Source organism: Cyprinus carpio, chromosome B8, assembly GCF_018340385.1.
Source record: "Cyprinus carpio isolate SPL01 chromosome B8, ASM1834038v1, whole genome shotgun sequence".
NCBI classification, from domain to species: Eukaryota; Metazoa; Chordata; class Actinopteri; order Cypriniformes; family Cyprinidae; genus Cyprinus; species Cyprinus carpio.
The window spans coordinates 7,720,107-7,742,665 of record NC_056604.1 but is presented as its reverse complement, the minus strand read 5'-3'; the positions used below and the strand labels follow the sequence as shown (position 1 = coordinate 7,742,665).

Sequence of the window (22,559 nt, the reverse complement as noted above, 5' to 3'; positions counted from 1 at the left end):
TTGTGTCAACGTGCTGATTGACAGCAATTGGTCACTTAGTTTAATAACTCTTGTAGATTAGCGAAGCAGGTTTCAGTCACTAGTGTGCTGAAATAAATTCACCAAATTACCCAAAGCAGACGGAGCCCACGTACTGTCTTTCAGTATGTTTCATCTCATTTGATATATGAATAATCAGTTTGCTGTGACTGTGTGAAGACTCACAAGTAATTAGAAATTTTCTATTTTTCTATTCTTTATTTAACTACATTTTTTTTTTCAGATTTAATTTATTGAGCCAACATACTGATTTATCAAAGCCAACCATTTAAAAACACCACAAATATTAGAATCAACGCAGAGGGTTTGTTTCCTAAAAAAAAAAAAAAAAAAACAACAAAAAAACAACTCGTTATCTCTTTTAAGATATAACAATCAAGTAACTAAATATGTGGACATGAGATATTGATTTAAATTAAATTACCGTATATTGCATCTGTAGTCTATATTAATTTAAAGCTACTGCTAAGAAAAAATAGTCCATGTTGTAAAAAAACAATTACTGAAGCAACAAGACGAACAATGCAATTGCTGCGCTTATATAAATACTGAAGTTCACAGAGACCATTTTCACCACACTTGTAATGATACTTGAAGACCTTGAGTCCAAAGGTTAAAATAAGCAAAGAAGTACAATTCCACAAAGCACTGTGAATGACTATTGAATTAAAATAAGGGAGAAGGGGTTTAAATCCATTACAACTCACCCTTTAATCCTGCGTTTCCATTGGTACAAATCGCATTCTGGGGTGTTCCCCCTGTGTGGAAATCCCGTTCAGCGCCCCCTTGAATCATTCTAACCCAACCCCCTTAGGTTCCCCTGAAGTTGATTATTTGTATAAAAACAACATATTTTGATGTTTATTCTAGAATATGCATATATACAAATATGCATATACACAAATATATGTTGTTTAAGAATGTAGGAAGACTGACTTGTCATTCACAGTGCTTCATGTGAATAGGTGGGAATTAAAGAATTCAGATCCCCTATGGAGAAAACGAATTGGAAAAATTGATATTTACTTTTGGTTTGTGATTGTTGCACTCTGAGGATAACACTGTTGAGCATAATTTGGCTTTGGACTGATTTGATATCATCAAGCAAAATTCGCACTTTGCTATTTATTTAATATTGTTGTAGTCTAAGAGAAACTATTAAGACATTAAAGAGATTTCATTTGGTATTTTCTTTTCTGTTTGAACTTTTTTTTTTTCCAGATCAATGAATGGAGCACAACAGATTTACAGAGAATCCAAACACCAAGGCATTAAGAAATAAATGTTTTTGCGTGAATGATTTGCTCATTTTGAATTCATGCTTGTTGCTTGTAAGGAGCCATTGACAATTTGGGTTCTAATGACTTGTTTGATGGGCAGAGGACAGACAGAGGTTTGCTGCATTGCTTGGGCATATTAAACTGTTGATTGTAATTTATAGGCTGTCTGTGCACCTCCATTGTAATCTAATTCAGTGCTCAGAGGAACAGTTAGTCCTCTTGGATCTGCCGCTAGTGTGCGTTTGATTATGCAGTGTGTCTTTCTCTTCAAACAGAAGTCTGTCTACAAAGGGAAAACAATAGCATCAAACCGTTGCCATTTGGAATGGTCATTGTAATTCCAAAATATGACCTTTCTGACAATTATTATGCTAGGAAGTAGCCCACCAGGCATTTTCTCAACTGGAATCAGGCCTCTGCCCAACGACTGAAAACTAGGGTAAAACAGGTTGCAGTAATTTGGCTGGAAAGCTACTGTTATGTTTTATACATGTCAGCGTCAATGGACTGGGCATGGTTGCATGAATGTTACATGAAGAATTGTGCAACTACAATGTCAATGTGGACAAACTGGCATACGAGGTGAGAAAGAACATCATGAGTAACATCTAAAATCTTCCTTTTCTTCTTATCGTCATCTACTAGCATGTCTCAGAGGAGTAAAACATCTTCAAAAGAAAGGTACGGGTGGCTCTAAATCAATACTTTGCATTGGTTGCAGTGATGTGCGGTGTGCTCACTACAGCTCTTCTCTTCCTTTAGCAGCTCCTCTCGTCCTCCATCCACATCAGACGCTCATCCTCCACGCTCTGCTCTTCGTAACTCCTCCAAAGACTCGAAGAACTCAGGTCATAGGGGCTCATCTGCTAGCCAAGAACGTGGCGGAAGTAGATCCTTCAGCCAGAATTCTGCTATTGCTGCGGCTTATACACAGTACCTCAATGCTCTCTTTGGACAGGTAAACTTAGCAGATCTCTAGATGGATTTTTGTTGGTTTTGTTGAGTGATCTACATTTAAATGATTACAATTTCGTTAGACAGGTGAATACAAAATGAATAAAAATAGAAACCATAACATACTACGGTAATACCATGCTATTCCTCAACGTACCTTTGAGCAGCATTTAAATATGGCAATGACCCTTACATTATAGTAATATATTTTATATTTTAAATCAGATTAAAAAAAATAAAAAAAGAATGTATATATTTATGTTTCATTTTAGTTTAAATTTTATTAACTTTGTGTTTTGTCATTATTTTTTTATTTGTTTACTTATTTTTCAAAATTGTACTAATTTTCAAAACTTAAACATATTTCAGTTCTTGCCAAAGCCAGCATCTCTAATTTTCATTTATGTTTCAGTTTTTATCTGATATTTATAATATATTAAATTATAATATATTAAAATATAATATCTAATATTTTATTTCATTCAGCTTTATTTCAGTTATCAACATTTTTTTTAAATAATTTTAGTTTACAGCAACACTGATTTGGCATCATGGTATTATCATTTGATACCATCACTGCACCATATTATCACCATATTACTGAAAAAAATAAAAAAATAATAAAAATCAGTCTATCCTAAACAGGTCTTAGCTGGCTTAAGATGGTCTACTATCTTGGCCAACCTGGTGTTTAGCTGATTTAATGTGTGTTGGTCTCCCAGACTGTCCAGGTTGAAAAGTGTCTAAAACCAGCCTGAGAGATCAACTAAAACCAGCTAACTAGCTTAGAATGGTGTTTTCAGACACATTTTTATAGCCGTCTAATGTTAGCTAGTTTGTTTGACTTATTTTTCATTATTTAAACCGATATATCCAGGATGGCACATCAGTGTGTCTTTATTTAGCATAAAGTCAGGTTCATAATCTATGATACGTCTGCTGAGAAAATATTGCCGCCTGTCAACACACTACCTTCCTCCTCAATCAGGTCAGTAACAAGTGCCAAGCCAAATTATTTTGGTACACTGAAGCTCAGACCTAAGCTAGCATCTTGCTTCTTTTAAAATTTACGCAATAAATCTGTCACAATTTACTAAATCATAGTCATTTAAACTCAGAGGCGCTTGATTATATTTTCAAGAGTACGTCTGGAGATCAGAGAGAGCCAGTGAAAGCCAGAAGACGGAGAGGCTGTAGAACAGTAAGAGAGAGATAATGGATAGAGTCTAAGAGACAAACAAGACAAAGGTGCCCCGACAAAAAATGGAGAATATACAAATGTATGCACAGCCTAAAACTCCATGGCTTCTGCTCAGCAGGATTGGAGGGATGAATGAAATAAAAACAGATAGACAAGGGACCCTATCAGCATATATCCAAGGATAAATAGTGCCTAAAGCAACTCACCAAGTTGCATAACCGCTACCTCTGCCAGAGAAGTGTATGAGTAATGCATTATTTTTAATAATAAATATGTGTTTTTAGGGAATTTGGAGGTCAAAAGTCCAGTGAATGCAGCGAATGAAACATTTGAAAGACAGCAATGCCTTTGGGCACCAGCTTTACAAATCAATTAGTGAAAGTTTTAATATACATACCCATGCCACATTGGATTAAAATCACAGTTACAATGTTATCTAGTTGGCCAAGTGCAGGAACAGTGTCTTTAGGTGAAATTAAAGTTGATGTGTGTCATTTGTTTTGATGCTAAAATACTTTATATGTAGAAAGTAAGCAATTTATAGATTATTTATGGTGCTATCAAAATATTAAAATGATTTGATTAAAAATCCAGACCGATCTGACACAGAAACACTGGCTTAACCATTAGTACGAGTTTGGGGTAGCATCTGTTCAATGTGCTATATGGAAGACAGGAAAGATAATAAACTAACATATTTGATATACTAAACTGATAAATAATAAATACAATTTAGATACAGTTAAGAAAGCCAAGACTGCAGGGGACTCAAGCAACATGTGGAATCGGGCAAAAATCACCATTTTAAGATGTGAACCAGACAGATTTATTTTAGGTAACTTTCATGCTAGGTTAATTTTGACCTATGTTTTTTGTTTTGTTTTTTACTATGAGAACAAAAACATTGGATTTGTAAGACAGAAGAGCATTCAGAAAACCTACTTAAAACCGAAATTTCAAATTGCTTGAAATTTCATTTCATGAAGCTATCGAGTAAAAAAAATAATAATAAATTATTTTAATGTTTAAGAATGTGCAAAATCTGTTTTTCACTATACAGTGAAGCTACAGGTCGGGTTTGCTTAAAAAATGTTACATGAAAAAAAAAACCTTAATAAAATTGCATGCATATGCAAAAACAAGTGCTAGCAGATACTGCATATTTGTTTGTAATCAAGTCAGCTTTATTTGTATAGTGATTATGTATGTGTATTTGTATGATTTTAACATATTAAAGCATGCATATGTGCATGAATCTAAATAAAGCTGCATTCGAGGATATTATTTATGAAATACAGCAATAATATAGTTTTTAAACCGTTTCTCTCTTAAACGTTGTTTCTCTTTTTCCTTTTAATACACATTGCCCCTTAACCATATATGCATTTTGTGTTTTGTGTGCAAAACGAGTTAATTTTTCCCCTGAATCTCTCTGCCGTTCTTTGTTTGTATGAGCATTGATGTGAGGCATGGTAAGGCATGTTATGGTGTAATCCAATTATACAATCTCCCCCCCACCCCACTCTATATGCGTCATTGTGCCACTGAGCAGCTTTGATAAGCGTGCTAACATAAACCTCAGTTATTAGTGATTAAAAATGGGCGATGTCTCTAAGGACGTTCAGCTCTCATGCTGTAATAATTTCCATATTTAGCTGTTTTTGTGTCACAATTTTTTTTCCCTCATTGTCATTTTGCTCTCTCATCTCTCTTGTCCTTCTACCTCTCTCTCTCTCGCTCTCTCTCCCATTTACTTTCACCAGGACAGAGATTTACTGCCAGAGGAACTAGATGGTATGTACCGAACATGCATATTTAATATCCAAGCCAGTGCACAGTGCCTAGACAGACATTTTTCAGAGATTCAATAACATCTGACACAAATAAATTTGATTAAAAATGAATTGGTATTGTCATGAATGGTGAATGGCGTACAGAGGATCAAGGCGTAAGAAGCATTAATAATACCAGAGCAGTGCGTCAGCATGTGCTGATGGTCCTATACCCGCTTAGGCTGCAAGGCCCTATAGATTATATAACTGGTATAGTATGTGACATAATGTAAATGTCGTAATGCAATCATAATGTAAAGTTTTTGTTTTCTGAAAGATTTTACTGTATACAAGATTTGTAATTTTAGCTACCTTTACAAAAATGTAAACCCTGATCTGTGTGATTTTGTAATTTCATTAACATTAAATAAACATTAAACATTAAAAAGGAGTAGCACATTATAATTATCAACAGAACACAATAAAAATACATTTTAAATACTAAACTAATAAATACAATTTGGATCAAAGAATGTGGGACAAAACCCCCTACATATATATATATATATATATATATATATATATATATATATATATATATATATATATATATATATATATATATATATATATATTAGTGGTGGGCATAGATTAATTTTTTAATCTAGATTAATCTCACTGTAATCTTGGAATTAATCTAGATTAATCTAGATTAAAATGGCTCATTTGAATTCTTCTGAAGGCATTCAAATTATGTTCAATAAGATGTACTTATTAGTACCGATAGAGCTGTGCTGCACTCAAACATAGTAGTTTGACGATGACTCTTCCCCTGCGCTACATTGCTTGGCCCGGCATCTTCCGCATTAGCTAAGAGATGCTTTGCGTTTAGGTGGTGCTTGAGATTGAGATCTTATTGAACATATATATATATATACATATATATATGTATATATATATATATATATATATATATATATATATATATATATATATATATATATATATATATATATATATATATATATATATATATATATATATATATATATGTATATATATATATATATGTGTGTGTGTGTATATATATATATATATACATGCACACATGCACATGCACACGCACACACACACACACACACACACACACACACACAAACAAACAAACAAACACAAAACACACAAAACATACTGTACTCCATTCAGGGTAATACCTAAGCCAATATATACTGCAATATATACAATATATACTATATACTACAATTTGAAGAGAAATTGGCAGTGTGATTCAATGTGACTACATTTCTTTTCCTTTCAGAGCTGCATGTAGCATTTAAAGAGTTTGACTATGACCAGGACGGGTATTTGCACTACAAAGATGTCGCAGACTGCATGAGAACTATGGGATACATGCCAACAGAGATGGAACTAATTGAGATCATTCAGCAGATAAAAATGAAATGTGAGTGTGTGTGTTTGTTTCTATTTATACTCCACCTTTTGACCTACACTACAGTTAAAAGGTTTAGGGTCAGTAAGATCTTTTTAGAAGTTTAAATACTTTTACTCAGCAAGGATGCATTAAACAGATCAAAAGTGACAGTAAAGACATTTAAATTATTACAAAAGTTTTCAATTTCAAATAAATGCTGTTCGTTTGAACTTTCTATTCATCAAAGAATACTGAAAAAAACAAATATACAGCACAAATGTTTTCAGTATTGATATTAATAAAAAAAGTTTCTTGAACAGAAAATCAGCATATAAGATTTTTTTACTGCATTTTTGATCAAATAAATGCAGACTTGATGAACATAAGAGACAAACATAAAAATATCTAACCAACCCCAAACTTCTGAACAGCAGTGTATGTCAGTTTAAAAGTAAAGATAAATGTGTCTATGTGGTGTGTTTGTGTTTATAGGGGGAGGCCATGTGGACTTTGATGATTTCTGTGAATTAATGGGGCCCAGGATGCTGGCTGAAACCGCTCATATGGTGGGTCTAAGAGAGCTGCACTGTGCTTTCAAACAGGTGAGTATGCACTCTAAAGTTCCCTTCAAAGGGAGCTCACTTTAAAGTGTACATTAAATAGAGAACAAAACACCACCAACATCAAAACATCATTACCTTGCATCTTTTTCCAACCCATAAATAATATTACCTCTTCATCAAACTCTGCATTCCTCTCTTAGTTTGACTCTGACGGTGATGGACGGATCACCTTTGAGGAGCTGAAGGAGTCCACAAAGACGCTGCTCGGGGAGAAACTGAAGAAGGGAGAACTGGAAGAAATTCTGACAGACATCGACCTCAATGGAGATGGGAACGTGGACTTTGATGGTAAGGAAGGCAGCATCCTTTTTGAACGTACTACTCTGTTGAGCTGAATAGATTAAACTCAACTCACTGAGCAGTAAACAAACAAAAAGCTGGAACTTGTATCGTAGCAATTGTAAAACAATAAGCATTTAACTTGTGTACAAGAAGTCACATAAGACAATAACAAAACTTTAGAGCGCAGTCTAGTGGCCAGCAGATGAAACAGCAGCAGCCCTCTTTTCACTTTAAGTAAATATGGCTCTTGGGACCTGCTTTTCTGAGGATATATGGGTAATTTGTGTAGCCTGGAGGGTTAAAAAGAAGTTTTAAGCTGAGGTTGTCCCCATTTGAACACATCGAGACCAGCAATCTTGTACTAAAAGTGAACTGACTAAATTTTTCATATTCAACCAAATTCACATGTCCTCAGAATGTCATTTTTATAATTGGACCTCACTTTTAAAACCAGGTTAACTTTGGTCTAGGGGTAACTGCTATACTTTTTTAAACCTTGAGCTGTCCATATACCTAACCCCTTAGTACACAAAAAGTACTAAGTTAACCACAGTTGCTAGGTTAGTTATTTAGATATTTACCATAGTTAGTGCCCCAAAACAACAAACAACCATATAATAGCGTTATACTGTTACTTACACACACATTATATCACTACACTGTAACTCCCACAGAGTACAATATTCACCTCAACTGTGGAGTAACACACACCCCTTGCAATCTTTTTATTCGCTTGATTTTTAATTGTAATGAATTATAAAAAGGAAGGAGCTTGTTCATCTTGACTTGTTAATCACACAACACAACAACAAACGCGTCTGCTTACCTTACTCAGGTAACGATTCCTGCCATCTTCACCTTTAATCTCTAAAAGTTATATTTTGTGTACCAGTTTTGATAAAGTACTCCAAGGTGGAAAACTTTGAGCTCGACAAATCTAGTCGACTAAATAACGAGAAAGAGCTTACATTGACAGTTTTGCTTCTGTTTTCTTTCAGAGTTTGTCATGATGCTGTCTCTCCGATAGCTGGATGTTTGATGTTTTTTCATACCTGAGAGAGCTCAGAAAACCTGTCAAAGTTGTTAAATAAATTGTGCATAAACTGCGGATATTTATGTAGAAAAAATGTATATATTTGTATTCAATAAAGGTCTGAAACTATGTGAGAATGTTCTGGTTGTTTGACGCAGGATGGTGGATTATCTAATAAGTAGTAAGAACAGGACAACAAGAAGTCTGCGAGTTATGAAGCATGCTGTGTGACGCTGCTGCGACCTAGTGGAGGATATAGGATTACGAAGATAATGAGAATAATAAATGTGATTTGTTAATTATGTAATAATAATAATACATGTTATTTGTAAATTATTATCTAGTAGTAGTAGTAGTAGTAGTAGTAGTAGTAATAATAATATAATATAATAAATTAGGCTCCAGCATCCCTGTGACCATACATAGAACAAGTGATTTATGTAATAATTTATTGTTAGTAAAAAGAAAATTGATGATAATAATAATAATAATAATAATGTATTACTATTATATGAATAATAATAATGATAATACTTATTTTTATCTAATGATAATGATGATAATAATAAATTGTCTCTGCAAGTAATTTGGAAAATGGATAGATAATAATAATAATAATAATAATAATAATAATAATAATAATAATAATAATAATAATAATAATAAACTAGGCTCCAGCATCCCTGTGACCATACATAGGACAAGTGAATTATGTAATAATTTATTGTTAGTAAAAAAATAATAATTATGATAAAAATAATGTATTAATATTATATGAATAATAATAATGATGATAATAATTTTAATCTAATAATAATTATAATAATAATAAATTGTTCCTGCAAGTGATTTGGAAAATGGATAGATAATAATAATAATAATAATAATAAATTAGGCTCCAGCATCCTGCAACCCAACAAAATAATTGTTTTGGAAATTTGAATGGACAGAGAGATGATGATGATGATGATGATGATGATGATGATGATAATAATAATAATAATAATTCAATAAACACAGATACAATGCAAAAGATGTGATTTTATTTGAAAATTGTCAACTTAAATATTTGAGCAGAGCTGTAAAAAAAAAAAAAAAAAAAAAAACATTTTTTCAAACCAAAACGATTTACATACAAGAAAGCCATCATCTGACATATTTTACACACTTAAAGGATTTTGGCCAAGAGGCAAATGAAGTAAATTAAACAACAGAATTAATTCTCAGTCAACAGGAATGCAAAAACCCAAGCTGATGCATTATAACGTAGGAGCAGAATGTAACAAGGTATTATAAGGCAAAAGTTAGTCTGCACACAACAAGCACCACACAGGTATGATCTAGCGAGTTAGCATTCATAACTGTCAAGATGCAGAATGCTTGCTGGGTCTTCTTTCAGTATGGTGCTGGTTGCAGCCAACGATAATCTGTTTTTTTTACTTGTCTACATCTGTCAAATATTGCAAGTTTCCCTTTGTTTACACAAATAAAATACATCAATATCTCATCGTCATTCTAAAAAATGACTTCTAAAGAATTTGAAAAAGAGCAGCTTGTAATTAACAGACACTTGCAATATGGTCACATGCTGATTTTGCTGTTTTTAACTGACCAAAGCAAACGCACAGCAAACGAATGATACGTCTGAAATGAAAATATTGAGATATTTGGAAGTCCTAATTATTTCACCAGCAGAAATAAATCTACGCTAAACAGTCTCGTGCACAGCTCTGAGACCGGACGGGACAGTGCAAGCTTCATTAACGTCCATTACTGCAAAAGTAACACAAACGAATACAGGTGCATCGTCAGAGTTTTCTCTGTCTTAGGCAACTCAGCTGTTGTGCGACAATGACGATATTTCTGCTTTTGTTTTTCAAGAGTATTAAGAGAAAAAGAAAAGATAGTCTAAATGGTCTTGCCTTCTACTTTGGTGCCCAAAATTCTAGCTTGAAGATTTAGTTTTTGCAGATGCTCCCTGTCACTTCAACACACAAAGCATGGCGTGAATATGTTGAAAATGTTTAATTGTTTTCCAGCGATATTTCTGCCCTCAAAGCACTGTATGGAGGCTACGGGCATTAGACGGAAATGTGAGGTTAAGTAGATTGTTTCTTCTAAATGAGAACGGACAGGCTGTTCAACAACAAGGATCCGCACAAAGAAAAGTCAGATGGTGATGAAGAGATCGCTATGAAACAACAAAAACACTTTGTTCTTATAACTCTCTCGGCATGAATTACATCTAAGCCAACAGACAGAAATCTCCTTGAATTCTCATTAGTTCTTCATCAGTCAGCACCATAGTGTGTTTGCATGTTGGCCAGCAGAAGGACACAGACATTAGCTGCTGGAAACAGAGATCTGTGTTGGAAGCTCTAGTCGCTGGAAAGTTTCTGCAGGTAGGTGAGGATGTGCTGGATCTTGACTAGTCGCTCTTTTAGTGTTGTCATGGAAAGGACAGACAGCTGGTAACGTGGATCGACAGGAAGAACAGCTAGCAGCCACCAACAGCACGCTGGACCATTAGGTGTGGCTTGAAAACAAAGAAATAAAGAAATAGTGTGACTGTCTAGTAAGCTCATGTATTAATACACTATGCATATAAGCACAGACATATCCTAGAGACGAATAACATATCTGTACTGTATCGGTTCTCAGCTGATATTACAGATCTGTTGATATTGGAAATAAATCAGCTGATAATTGTGCTGCTTGTTTCCTCATTTATACATTTAGATTACTTTTTGCAGTCTTGTGTTATTTTAGTATTATTTTTATTTTTTATAATTATTTTAAATGAACTATTTTATTTTAGTTTGTTTTATGTGCTTTTGTAATCTTTATTATAGTTTTTTTTTTTATATATATATTTCTACTTCACTTTAATTTGTTTTTATTTCAGTTTTAGTTATAGTAAATTTAGTGTCAACTATTATTGACATTATTTTATTTCCGTTAGGTGCCAAGGCAACATTTGTCATTTTTGTTAAATATTTTTTAAGTTTTACATTTTTTTATCTAATATTTATATTGCATTTTATTTCAGCCTTATTTAAATAATGAACACATTTTTTAATAGTTTGTTTTAGTTTTAGTTATGCTAACAATAATAACACTGCAAGTTAATTTCTAAAAAAAAAAAAAAAAAAAATTAAAAAACACTATTACATGTAATATTTAGCTTATCTAAAAATTAATTAAAATGTTTATGTTAATATATATATTTATATCAGCCATAACATAAAAAAACAAATAATTATCAACTCATTGATATTGGCATAATTCAGTCTTGCTTTTAACTTTTTACCTCAACACTACTGATGTAATGTTTTACAGCCCTTTTTCAACTCAAGAGGAAGTTCTGAGTTACACAGAACATCAGACTTTTCTTTAATCTGAAAAGATCAAGGACATTTTGATTCCTCATGACATGATCCTATTATTATCATGCTTTCTTTTTGTAAAAGAGAAACAATGAGCTAAACTAAATGCTGACGAAACTAGATTGAACATCTGTACAAATCCGATTTGTACTCAGAAATCACAGGACAGGCCCTTCAAATCGACCATATAAGGCTCAGCTACGTTCATGAAGCTTACACAACCATAACCTCCCTCCGTTATTATTCAAAGCATGCCGTCTCTCTTTGGGACAACAAGCTAATATGTTTACCAGACAGTGTGCGCGTGTTTGCGAGAGCTGCTAGATCCACTTCCGTTCATTCTGACACATTTATGATGTAACAGCACTTATGCAAACGCAACCCTGAATGCACTTTGACCTACTTCCTCCCATCAAGCCTGCTGTAGGGCAAAGAAAGGAGAGAGACAGACCTTCTCTCAGTAGGGATTAAGAGAGCGGGAAATACCTGGATGTCAGCTTCTCTCTCTGGCATGGGCCCAAAATGCTGCAGGATCTGGTTCCGGAAGCGGTTCTCCAGGTTCTGGAACCATTTTCGGGCCTGGTCATACACCTGATCATGTAACACTTGTAGCTTCTCCAAATCCTCCTCATCATTTACCTACAATGCACAAAATTGATCAATACTCCAGCTTTTTAAATACTGTATCTTTAAGCTTAATTTAAATTCTGGTCAAAATAAACTGTAGGACATGTGGTTTCCAAACAAGATATTTCTGTTCCTGCATTCTGCTATATTACAGTAATTTAAAAATTCAAGCGACTTTGGTGCTAAAATTTAAATAAAATAAAATGATAAAAATAATAAAATTACTTATTTAAAAATCCTATCCTTATTTGAGCCCTAAATGCTATTATAATTATACACAGACAGATATTTTCCTGTATTCCTCTATATTACAGTAATCTAAAAATCTTTCATATCCTCCAGATACACAATGTTTTCATTACAGAATGTCTTTCATTCCATGAAAGAGGATGCAAAATTGTAATCATTTCTCAGCAAAAAGGTTTGTGTGTGTATATATATATATATATACACACACACACACACATATATTATGTAAACAAAAAATTTTTTTTTTGGATTTATCATTTGACAGCACTAATATATAAAGTCTATAAATAGTAATTAAATACGTAAATATTTTTTTCATACCTAGAAAACAAAGGTGCTAAATTTAAATAAAATATAATTTACCATATTTAAAGAATTTTTTTTAATTGTTGATCCCTAAATGCTCAACAATAACATAGACATTCTTTCCCTGCATTCCTCTTCATTAAATTAATATAAAAAATCCATCAGAGGTGTATACTTTCTTAGTAAAAATGTTTGTAAAGTCTGTAACTATAAATGCAAAAAAACAAGTTTTTGTAATAATAACAAAAAAGAATATGTTTCTCATACTTAAACTATTGTGCTGAAATTTAAGTACATTTTCTGAGTAAAAATGTTTATAAAATAATTAAAAACAATATATATATATATATATATATATATATATATATATATATATATATATATATATATATATATATATATATATATATATATATATATATTGGTTGGCTTTATTTTTTAATTAAAAAATGAAAATATTTATTTCATACTTAGAAACATATGGTAAATAAACTATGGTAAATAAATTTAATTTAAATGTAATTTATGCTCAACAATATCACAGACATGAGACATTCTTTTCCTGCATTCCTCTACATTACAGTAATAAAAAATAAAAAAACCATTAAAAGTGCGTACTTTCATATCCTCCAGATACTCGATGTTGGCGACACAGTATCCGTCTCTCATTCCACGTGAGAGGACGCGAAACCTCTTTCCTCCGATTGTATCCACAACAGACCGCCCATCTGGGAGGAAATGCACGCTGCGGATCTGGAGCATGCAGCCGTAGTCCACAAACCTTCATATATCATAACATAAAAGTCAGCTACACAATCCGACAGACTTAACTCTCACGGTCCCATGAGATCTCATATAAGCACTCACTTACCCTTTCTGGGGGTCGCTGATGCACATGCCAAACTGACGTGTCCCGGTTTCCATGCAGCGTCGGATCATGAGACGGTATCGTGGCTCAAACACATGAAGGGGGCAAGGCACAGTGGGGTAGGCCATGGTACAAACAAAGATGGGCACATTCTTTGTTAAACTGGGGAAAGACAAATAACACAGAACAGATTGAGTGCATTTGGCAGATTAGACACAAAGAATTAGGCAAACAGTCCGTGAAATTTTACAGTGCGAGTAATTTTATATCATGGTAACAATATGAATCATAATGTGATACAATTAGGTGAACTGAATACTTTACAAATAAAAAGCATTAAATTAAATCTTTTTTTGTTTTCTCTTTTATTTGGAACTGGATAGATGGAAACCAAAAGATTATGCATAACAAATGAATATTAAGTTCAGTGCAAAAGCAGCTGCACATTATGTCACACAAAATGATGAATCTGATTGGACGATCCACAAATGAAGCAGTTGTGCAAACTTACTCTGAGAGCTCTTTTGTTTCCTCTGTATGCAGTTTCAGTCTTTCTAAATTTTCCTTGGATAGATACTGCTTAATGATGTTATCCAGCACTTGTGTGATTGTGTACTTTCTGAAGGCAAGATACTGTATGAAGAGCCAAACAGAAGAGGAAGAGAAGAGAAGAAGAGAAATGCAGAAAGAACTGGATTGGTTACTAATGCTCAAATAATTTAAAATGGAATTGACGGTATGAAAATAATTTTACAAAAAATGCCATCTCAGTGCACAACAATAAGGATCACTGAAGGCCTGGAGTCAGTGTGAAACATTATAAAGAAATCAGTAATGTTTGGATACTATGCAATCATTTTTAGCAAAAATGTTTATGGACTATAAAAATGATGGTGCTAAATCTGAAATAAATTGGACTTATTAAAACAAAATACAACATGATTTTATTTAATTTATTTCAATAATGCAATTAACCTAATTTAAAAAAAAAAGTCTTGTTGAGCCCTAAATGCTACTATAATTAGTTGATTGTTGCTTGCCATGCAAATGCACAGTCTGTGATTTTGAGACCAACCTCTTTTAGGCTTTCTTTGCAGAGAGGGCACTGGGGATTGTGGTCTAGACAGCGCTCCAGACAGTTTTTGCAGAACGTGTGGCCACAGGGTGTCGTGACAGGCTGATAAAATAATCTAGAAAAGAGACAGGAGATGATCTTGAGCTATATTATACAGTGACTGACACTTTCCGTTTCAGGGTGAAAGCAAGCACGCTTTCACTGACACACGCATGAACCTTTCATGTGGCAGCCAATGCTTTTTTGTTTTCTGAGGTAAACATTACAGATTCTATTAATTTGTCTTCTATATGTGCACTGTGTAATTTATAAGATAAGCTATTCTAAGACCCTGTTTACAACTGATTTTTAAAATCCATCTCAAGTCTTATCACTAGTGGACAATGCAACAGTCTTCTTCACAATACCAAGTTAACAGTAGCTGATATCAATAACAGTGAAATCTTGTGATTTCAGCTACCGATTGATACCAAAGTATAAAAAGCCACATTTTGACATTATATGAAATATTAACTTTTTTAATCAAGTCAATTTAAAACGATTGAGAATTTTGCAAGAAATTTTAGTTTTTTTTTCATAATATATATATATATATTTTTTAGAAACTATTTTGCTATTAAACACATTCAATCAAATATTAAAATGATTAACAATGAAATATTAACAAATTAAAATAAAAAAAGCAAATACATTTAAAATAATTGAGAACTCTGCAAGAGATATCTTTATTTTATATTATTTATTCTAAAGCTTATATGGGAGAAACGGTGCACTGATTAATTGTACTTTCATCCTTTTATTTCTTTATTAGGCCTTTAGTTGATTTGACTCTAGAAACACACACTTTTCTCTCACCTCATACAGAGAGCGCACTCAAAATCATTTGGGTCCAGCAGGTCTTTTGGCAGGGTTCTATGGGACTTGGTTTCCTCAGTAACCACAGGAGTAGCTGCACTGGCAGTCGCTGAAGGAGAAAGGTTGAAGAGCGGAGAGATGAGGACACCACTTTATTTAGGGCAAACTCAAACTGCAGACATTTTCAGCTGATAATAGTAAAGCATTCTGCTCATAGTGCCAGTGGAAGTAAGGCAAACTCGAAAATTCACATATTTTAAACACTTGACTGATCTGTTAGGTTGCCTGGACAGAAAGTGGAGTAATCAGTCTAAGGATGCTCTGTATAATAAATAGTTTATTAGGGTCATTGGACAACCACCAGCTACATTATAGTTTGGCTGTCATAGAAATGATCAGATGTGCAGTCAATACAGTGGCTTTTCAACCTTGTGTTGGCATCACGTTCTTATCAGGCGAGACAACTTACCTACTTGCTTCTTATATTTACTGCTGTGGCTGTAAGCCACGCCAGGCCCTGCTTCAGACACAGAAAGCTTCCTCTTTAGCAGAGCGCCTTTTTCTGGGTCACCCAATTGTGGGGCGGAGCTAACTCTTTTAAGCCCCTCCTCTACAGCTCCTGCTATCCCGTGCGCACGTAGGGAGTGAGCTCTGCTCAGGCCGGAGCGCTCCAAACTTTCAGGCCGACCTGGTTTCTGCAGACACAGAAAAATGAGGTGTTAAAGTATTAAGAACCGCTAATGTCACTGTCAGAGAGATCTATTTCTAAAGGTTTTAAAGGTGACCAGCAAACCTCTGAGGTTGTAGGGGGCTGGTGGGGAGATGCTGCCTGTGTGTCAGACTGGTGTTGGGCTTGCAACTGGGTCTGCTGGTCTCGATCCTGGACCTCGGATACAAGGGTTTTACTGCGCAAGTGTGAGGAAGTGTTGTGGGTTGTCTCTCTCAAACCAACCTTGACATTATCACAGGCCGGAGCCAACAGGTCATGCAAGATCTGAAGATGAAGAACAAAAAAAAGATGGAACAAAAACAGGCAGTTTAACAGAGTTTTAGAAGACAATATAGCTAAGGATATACGTTCTTATATAGAGTACCATTCAAAAGCTTAAACCTTATTCAGCAAGTGTGCATCAAAAATTCTATTTCAAATAAATGTTTTTAAATGTTCTATTTCCTGAAAAAAAAAAAAAGTATCAGTTTCCACAAATATTTTCCTTGAAATGTTTCTTGAGCACCAAATCAGTACATTACAAAGACGTCTGAAGGATCATGTGACACAGAAATAAATAACAATTTTACATATATTAAAATAGAAAACAGTTCTTTTAAATTGTAATAATAATTCACAACATTACTGTCTGTAGTCTATTATTGATCAAAAATGCAGTCTTGATGAGCATAACTTCTTTCAAAAACATTTTAAAAATCTTAAAAAGCCAAACCATTAAAACGGTATGTTGTGCACAACTAATCTTGCTGAATTCTGTTCAAATTGAGATAAATAGATCGCAAGAATTAGGTGCCTCCAGCTAGTGTTTATGCCTCAGAACTGTTATTTTAGTCACCATTCTTGGTTAATGTCATTGAGAGATCATGATTTCGCCTTTAAAATAGTTCTCAGTCTTAATGTAGGCCAAAGAAAATCACCTAATTACATAAGGGAATGTGTTTTAAGCCTTCTGTAAACACACACACACACAGAAAGATACACATTATGCAACGCTCACAGCACACTTTCTTCATCTTTCTGTGGGCTTATGCAGAAAGTCACAAGGCTCCACCAGTAATAATTATCTTACATAATTTAATTATGGTCCATAAGTGATACGAAACAGCAGTTTGGCCACAGCACATTACAATAAGTTGAACTTTAAGAACACAAATATCTTGAACAGAGAACAATTCTGGCTCCAGTGCACTGACCACTGACCTATAATATGAATCAATACTGAGTATCGTGAGACCATACCTACTGTGCCAACAAATGGCTTTATATAGTCCTGAATAAACAAAATACCTAAAAAACCAACATTCTATCATATTAGATGGACAAAGCAGCAAAATAGCAAAACACAAACAATGCTTGCTATTCTACAACTTCCACTAGACAAATTATAAATGAAAAAATATATAAATAAAACATGAATATAAATTAAATATAATTTTATAAAAATAACTTATAACTAATATATTAAAATATAATATTAAATAAAATAATATAAATTTGAGATGATGCCCTAGCTTATTTCATCAGTCATCTGAGGGTGTTTATTTGTTTTCTAAAAATATCAATTAAGTATCGATACTGAAATTTAAGTTGGTAATGTAATGTCCAATTTTTATTATCATTTCCACTGAATTAAACTGCAAAAGCAGAAATTAATCTCACCAATTCCACCTCTTGTTTGGCCTGATGGAAGTTTTCATCCAATGCCAAACACTGAAGGAAGACCTGCAGAGAGTCATCTACATGACCCATCTCTTGGAGAATTTTTGCTTTCTGGAAATATCCCTGCAAGAGCGAGAGACAGATCAGAGTGAATTTAGCTTCCAGTAGCACAGATGCTGTTTTTGGGTTAATCTGACTTGAATGGGACTGAGAGTCTAGTCATGCTAATGGCCTCAAGGCTAATAACAGAGCTAGACACTCTGAGATAAATACACACTAGAGTGACCCACATCTTTGCCTTATCCCTACCTGTCTGTATCTCCTTATCTCACTTGTCAGCTTGGCAAACATGCTTTATACCTTAATCATGTGTTTAACACAACTACATCCCCTCAATGGGTTTTCCGATATCAACACAAGACCAGAATAAATGTAGTAAAAACTAAGCTAATTTAACAAATTGATAGGTCAGAAAAGATAGTGCTGAGATTCCCATTTCAAATGAATAGCAATCATCAGTACTGTAAAAGAAAAACATTCAAACTCATTCATGGTCAATAATCTACAAAAAAGTAGGACTAAATAATATGGATAGCCCTTTTCTGTGACATAATTAGCATTTTTGGTTTGAAATCTGCTGATTAAATATGTCACCATGGTAACATTCTCTATTTATGAAATATAGATATTGTAATTAAACACTGAGTAATGTTTTGCACTTATTATCATTGTTTTAAAGCAAAAGTGATTGAGTGATTGCTTATAACCACAGCTATATTCATAGCGAGCAACAAGTGAATAACAGAAATAGGAAATAAATAGATAAACTATATCAATGAAGAAAAAAATCATTAATTTTTTTTTTATTAAATTTCTAAAACAAGTCGCCTTTTTTCTTTTATATTTATATTTTTACCATTTGATTGACTAACTACATGATTGTTTATATTATTTCTTGTTTGTGAACATGTAAATCAATAAAGCACAAATCATTAAAAAAAACTATATTTTCTCACTTCATTAAAAACATTAAACAAATAAAAAAAAGTAAAGAGTGCTAGAAGAGTTCAACAATGTGTATACATGAATTTATAGGTACATCATAGCAATATAACTAGCTATTATTGTAACTGAGAAAAAATAATGAACAAAAACATCTAAATATAATATAATGCCAAGCAAACATTTATCCTTTGAGTTATGGCTATGACATTTGGAAACTTAAGTTTGCCGCCTGTTTTTAAAGAAACAATCCATCTACTAAAATCTGTGTAAAAGCATGCTCATGTACTGTAAATTAGTCATCTGTGGCAGTACGTGTTAGGAAAAATTCATCGACGTACCTCTGGGGATGGGGTAGCAATCAGGCAGGACTCCCAGTTTTCTAAAGCCTGACGGTACTGCTTCAGTCCTCTGTGAGCCTCGGCATGGCACACCCGTACCCACACATTACTAGAGTCTGAGAGAAACAGAGAATCAGTGAGAGACCATGACAAAACGCAAAAGCACAGCTCTAACTACCACTTATTTAAGTCTGTCTGACAAGCATTATGATATTATTACAATACTAATTAAATGTGTAAGATCAGTAGATCAAGGAGAGACATTTGTGCACTGAAATGCCACAGGAATAAAGGGAGAGAGGATGTGACACTGCAGCAGCACTGCCTTTTTTCACAAGGGCAAATGAGGACACACCAGGAGAGATGAGACTGCCATACTCTGATTATTACACTGACTCTCAGTGATACGTTCAGGGACTTTATGGATCTGAACCAACACTTTCATCAAGATACGCATCAAGAATACAATGTTTCAGAGGGTTATCAAAGAGGAAGTGTCCCAATTTTTGTGTAGAACGACCGGAAGGTTCTGACATTATATTGCCGTTATGTAACTTCATCAACATCATCAAATATTTCCTGTCAACCACTTAACAAAGATGATATGATGATAGATTTTCATGAATCAACAGTTCAAATAAAACACTGTCGGCAAGAAGCCCACTTGGCTAAACTTTCACAGAACATATAAGTGACTTTTGATATCATTCTTATTAATATTTGTGTCATTAATGTACAGTAAAATATAAAATCTACTAGTCTATTAAAATTGTGCTTTGACAATTGAGTAAAATAACTGAATAACCGATAACAGACAAAGCAGAATCCCAGTAAAAGAGATTCAATAGAAAGGTACATTTGTTCTACAACTTATATACAGGCATAATAATATTTACATATTTAAACATATGTTATAATAGCAACACTATGAAATCAAACTGAACGATTTCACTCAATGTGTCTCTACGTTCTAATAAAAAGTAAAAATGTCTGAAATGTACATGTAATTTACAATATTATTGAATAATAGCCCCATGAATTACAATAAGTATTAGATTTAATAATAATAATATTACTAGTAACAACATGCAATGGGTAAAAATGGGGCCTTCTGTGCCTGGGGTCTAATTTTATATTTTCACTAAAAAACAAAAAAATAATAATTAAATATAAAAATCTATGTATGTATCTGTATCTATCTATCTATATTGATCTGTATCTCAGTTGATTTGTTAAAAAAATTTGCATCAAATACATCAAGTATTATTGACCATTTTACCCTGTTATGACAATGCAGCCTTTTCAAATTCCAGCTGTTGCTTAACAAATGCAACAAATGCATTTTTAGTATTTAGGCAACAGGACATTAGGCAACATTTAGGCAACATTAGACAGCCCTGAGGCATCTCTCCATTGAAAAAACACCAAACACCTGAACATTGTTGCTATTACATACTGCTCTACTTGTTATTATCAAACTCAGTTAGCCTCAGATTACAAAACACTCTGTGTCACGACCTGCCTTACACAACGCGTGCCGAGTGCGCATGCGCCATGCGAGCGCGTTTTGTAATACAGGCACTCGCCAGTTACATGATCGCTGAGGGCGGGGCTTATACATAAATTACGGCCATCAATCCAAACGTTGGTCAGCAGAACTCTGTCCACCCTAGTACCCTTTTAATAAACAATAAAAGACGTGTTGTGAGTTGTGACCTAGTTATCTCGCTCACTGCATTATCTTCAGGTTAGTAAATATCTTTAGACACAGAAAAGGATGTGAACTTACCAGATTCTAATATCTGACTCGTTAGTGCAATAGCATCGTCGTACTGTTTACTCTTCAACATGCTTTCCGCTTCCCCTATACATTTAGTTCTTTTCACGTCTTCAGGGAACCACTTCTCTAAAAGTCCACATAGGATCACATTCAGTCGGGGATCCCCAGGCCTACTGCTAATGTCTTCACTGCACAGTTTGCATTTGGAAAAAGTGCTATGCTGTATACATCTCTTACAATACGTATGTCCACATATCACCGTCACTGGCTCGGCTAAGAAACTATGGCAGCCAGGGCAGTCAAATTCACAATCCTGTGTCCAGTTTGGCTCACTTTTTGCTGAGGACTCTTCTGATTTCTTCTTGAAGTTGCGCAGAACGCATCCAACTAAACTGCTCAGCTGGTCCGGCCGGACTGGGCCAGATCGGAGAGCCATGGAAAACATATCGACAGCCTCTTTGAGACGATTTTCCGACGCTAAAGCATCAGCTTTCGATAAAACTAGTTGACGGTGATCAACACGGTCTTCCTCGTCCCAGTCGCCTTCTGTTTCTGGTGCTATAAAGAATCTTCCCCTTTCCTCCAAAGCATAGTCTTGGTCTAGTCTTCGCAACGACATGCTTGCGAGTAACATTCACAGATACGCCGCCAAAATAATAAATAAATAACAAACATCAAAGCATTCATATTACAGGTCTCGGTACATGAGAACGTATTGACTCGCGGTCCTGAACATACAGTCGTTTTGTCCGTGAGTTACGTAAAAATAGCATCACGTGTGCATCAGCGAGCGCGTCTATTGGTCGCCGAGGCGCATTACAAAACACAAAACTCTTGAGTTTTATAACTTGCGCTCGGCGCTATGGCGAGCAAAGGCTGCTGTGAAAGAATGCATGGATCCAAAGACGTCAGCGTGTCATCAGGGTGTTAATACTTTTGTGCTGTGCATTTTAATGCAGAAAGGGAAAATGACAAGATCTTTCCTAGTCATAACATCAGGAATAGTGATAACGCCTCTTTTGTTTCACTGATGTGTAATTGCTGAGAAAAAGGAGATGAATCATT

The 22,559-nt window shown here is 34.1% G+C and overlaps 1 protein-coding gene and 1 pseudogene across 1 annotated transcript; one reads left to right on the top strand and one right to left on the bottom strand.

Moving 5' to 3' along the window:
- The first annotated feature begins 1,829 nt into the window (after positions 1-1,829).
- Positions 1,830-8,745, top strand: LOC109099790 (annotated as a pseudogene).
- An 892-nt stretch (positions 8,746-9,637) lies between these two features.
- On the bottom strand, positions 9,638-22,263 carry LOC109070895 (LON peptidase N-terminal domain and RING finger protein 1-like). Its single transcript, XM_019087402.2, has 12 exons — positions 21,504-22,263; positions 19,715-19,830; positions 18,372-18,494; positions 16,776-16,976; positions 16,452-16,677; positions 15,983-16,091; positions 15,128-15,242; positions 14,564-14,685; positions 14,056-14,214; positions 13,803-13,965; positions 12,489-12,641; positions 9,638-11,153 (listed from the first exon to the last, which is right to left on the bottom strand). Exons 1-12 carry the CDS (start codon positions 22,126-22,128, stop codon positions 10,995-10,997), a joined length of 2,271 nt encoding a protein of 756 aa, XP_018942947.2. The 5' UTR covers positions 22,129-22,263; the 3' UTR covers positions 9,638-10,994.
- Positions 22,264-22,559: the final 296 nt, after the last annotated feature.

Excerpts from the sequence above, each read along its gene's own strand:
- LOC109070895 (XM_019087402.2), bottom strand. The coding sequence starts at position 22,128 with ATGTTACTCGCAAGCATGTCGTTGCGAAGACTAGACCAAGACTATGCT. Across the intron at positions 16,977-18,371 it reads CCAAACAAGAGGTGGAATTG|ATCTTGCATGACCTGTTGGC; the intron begins GTGAGATTAATT and ends CTTCATCTTCAG. Across the intron at positions 16,678-16,775 it reads AGCCCCCTACAACCTCAGAG|AAACCAGGTCGGCCTGAAAG; the intron begins GTTTGCTGGTCA and ends CTGTGTCTGCAG.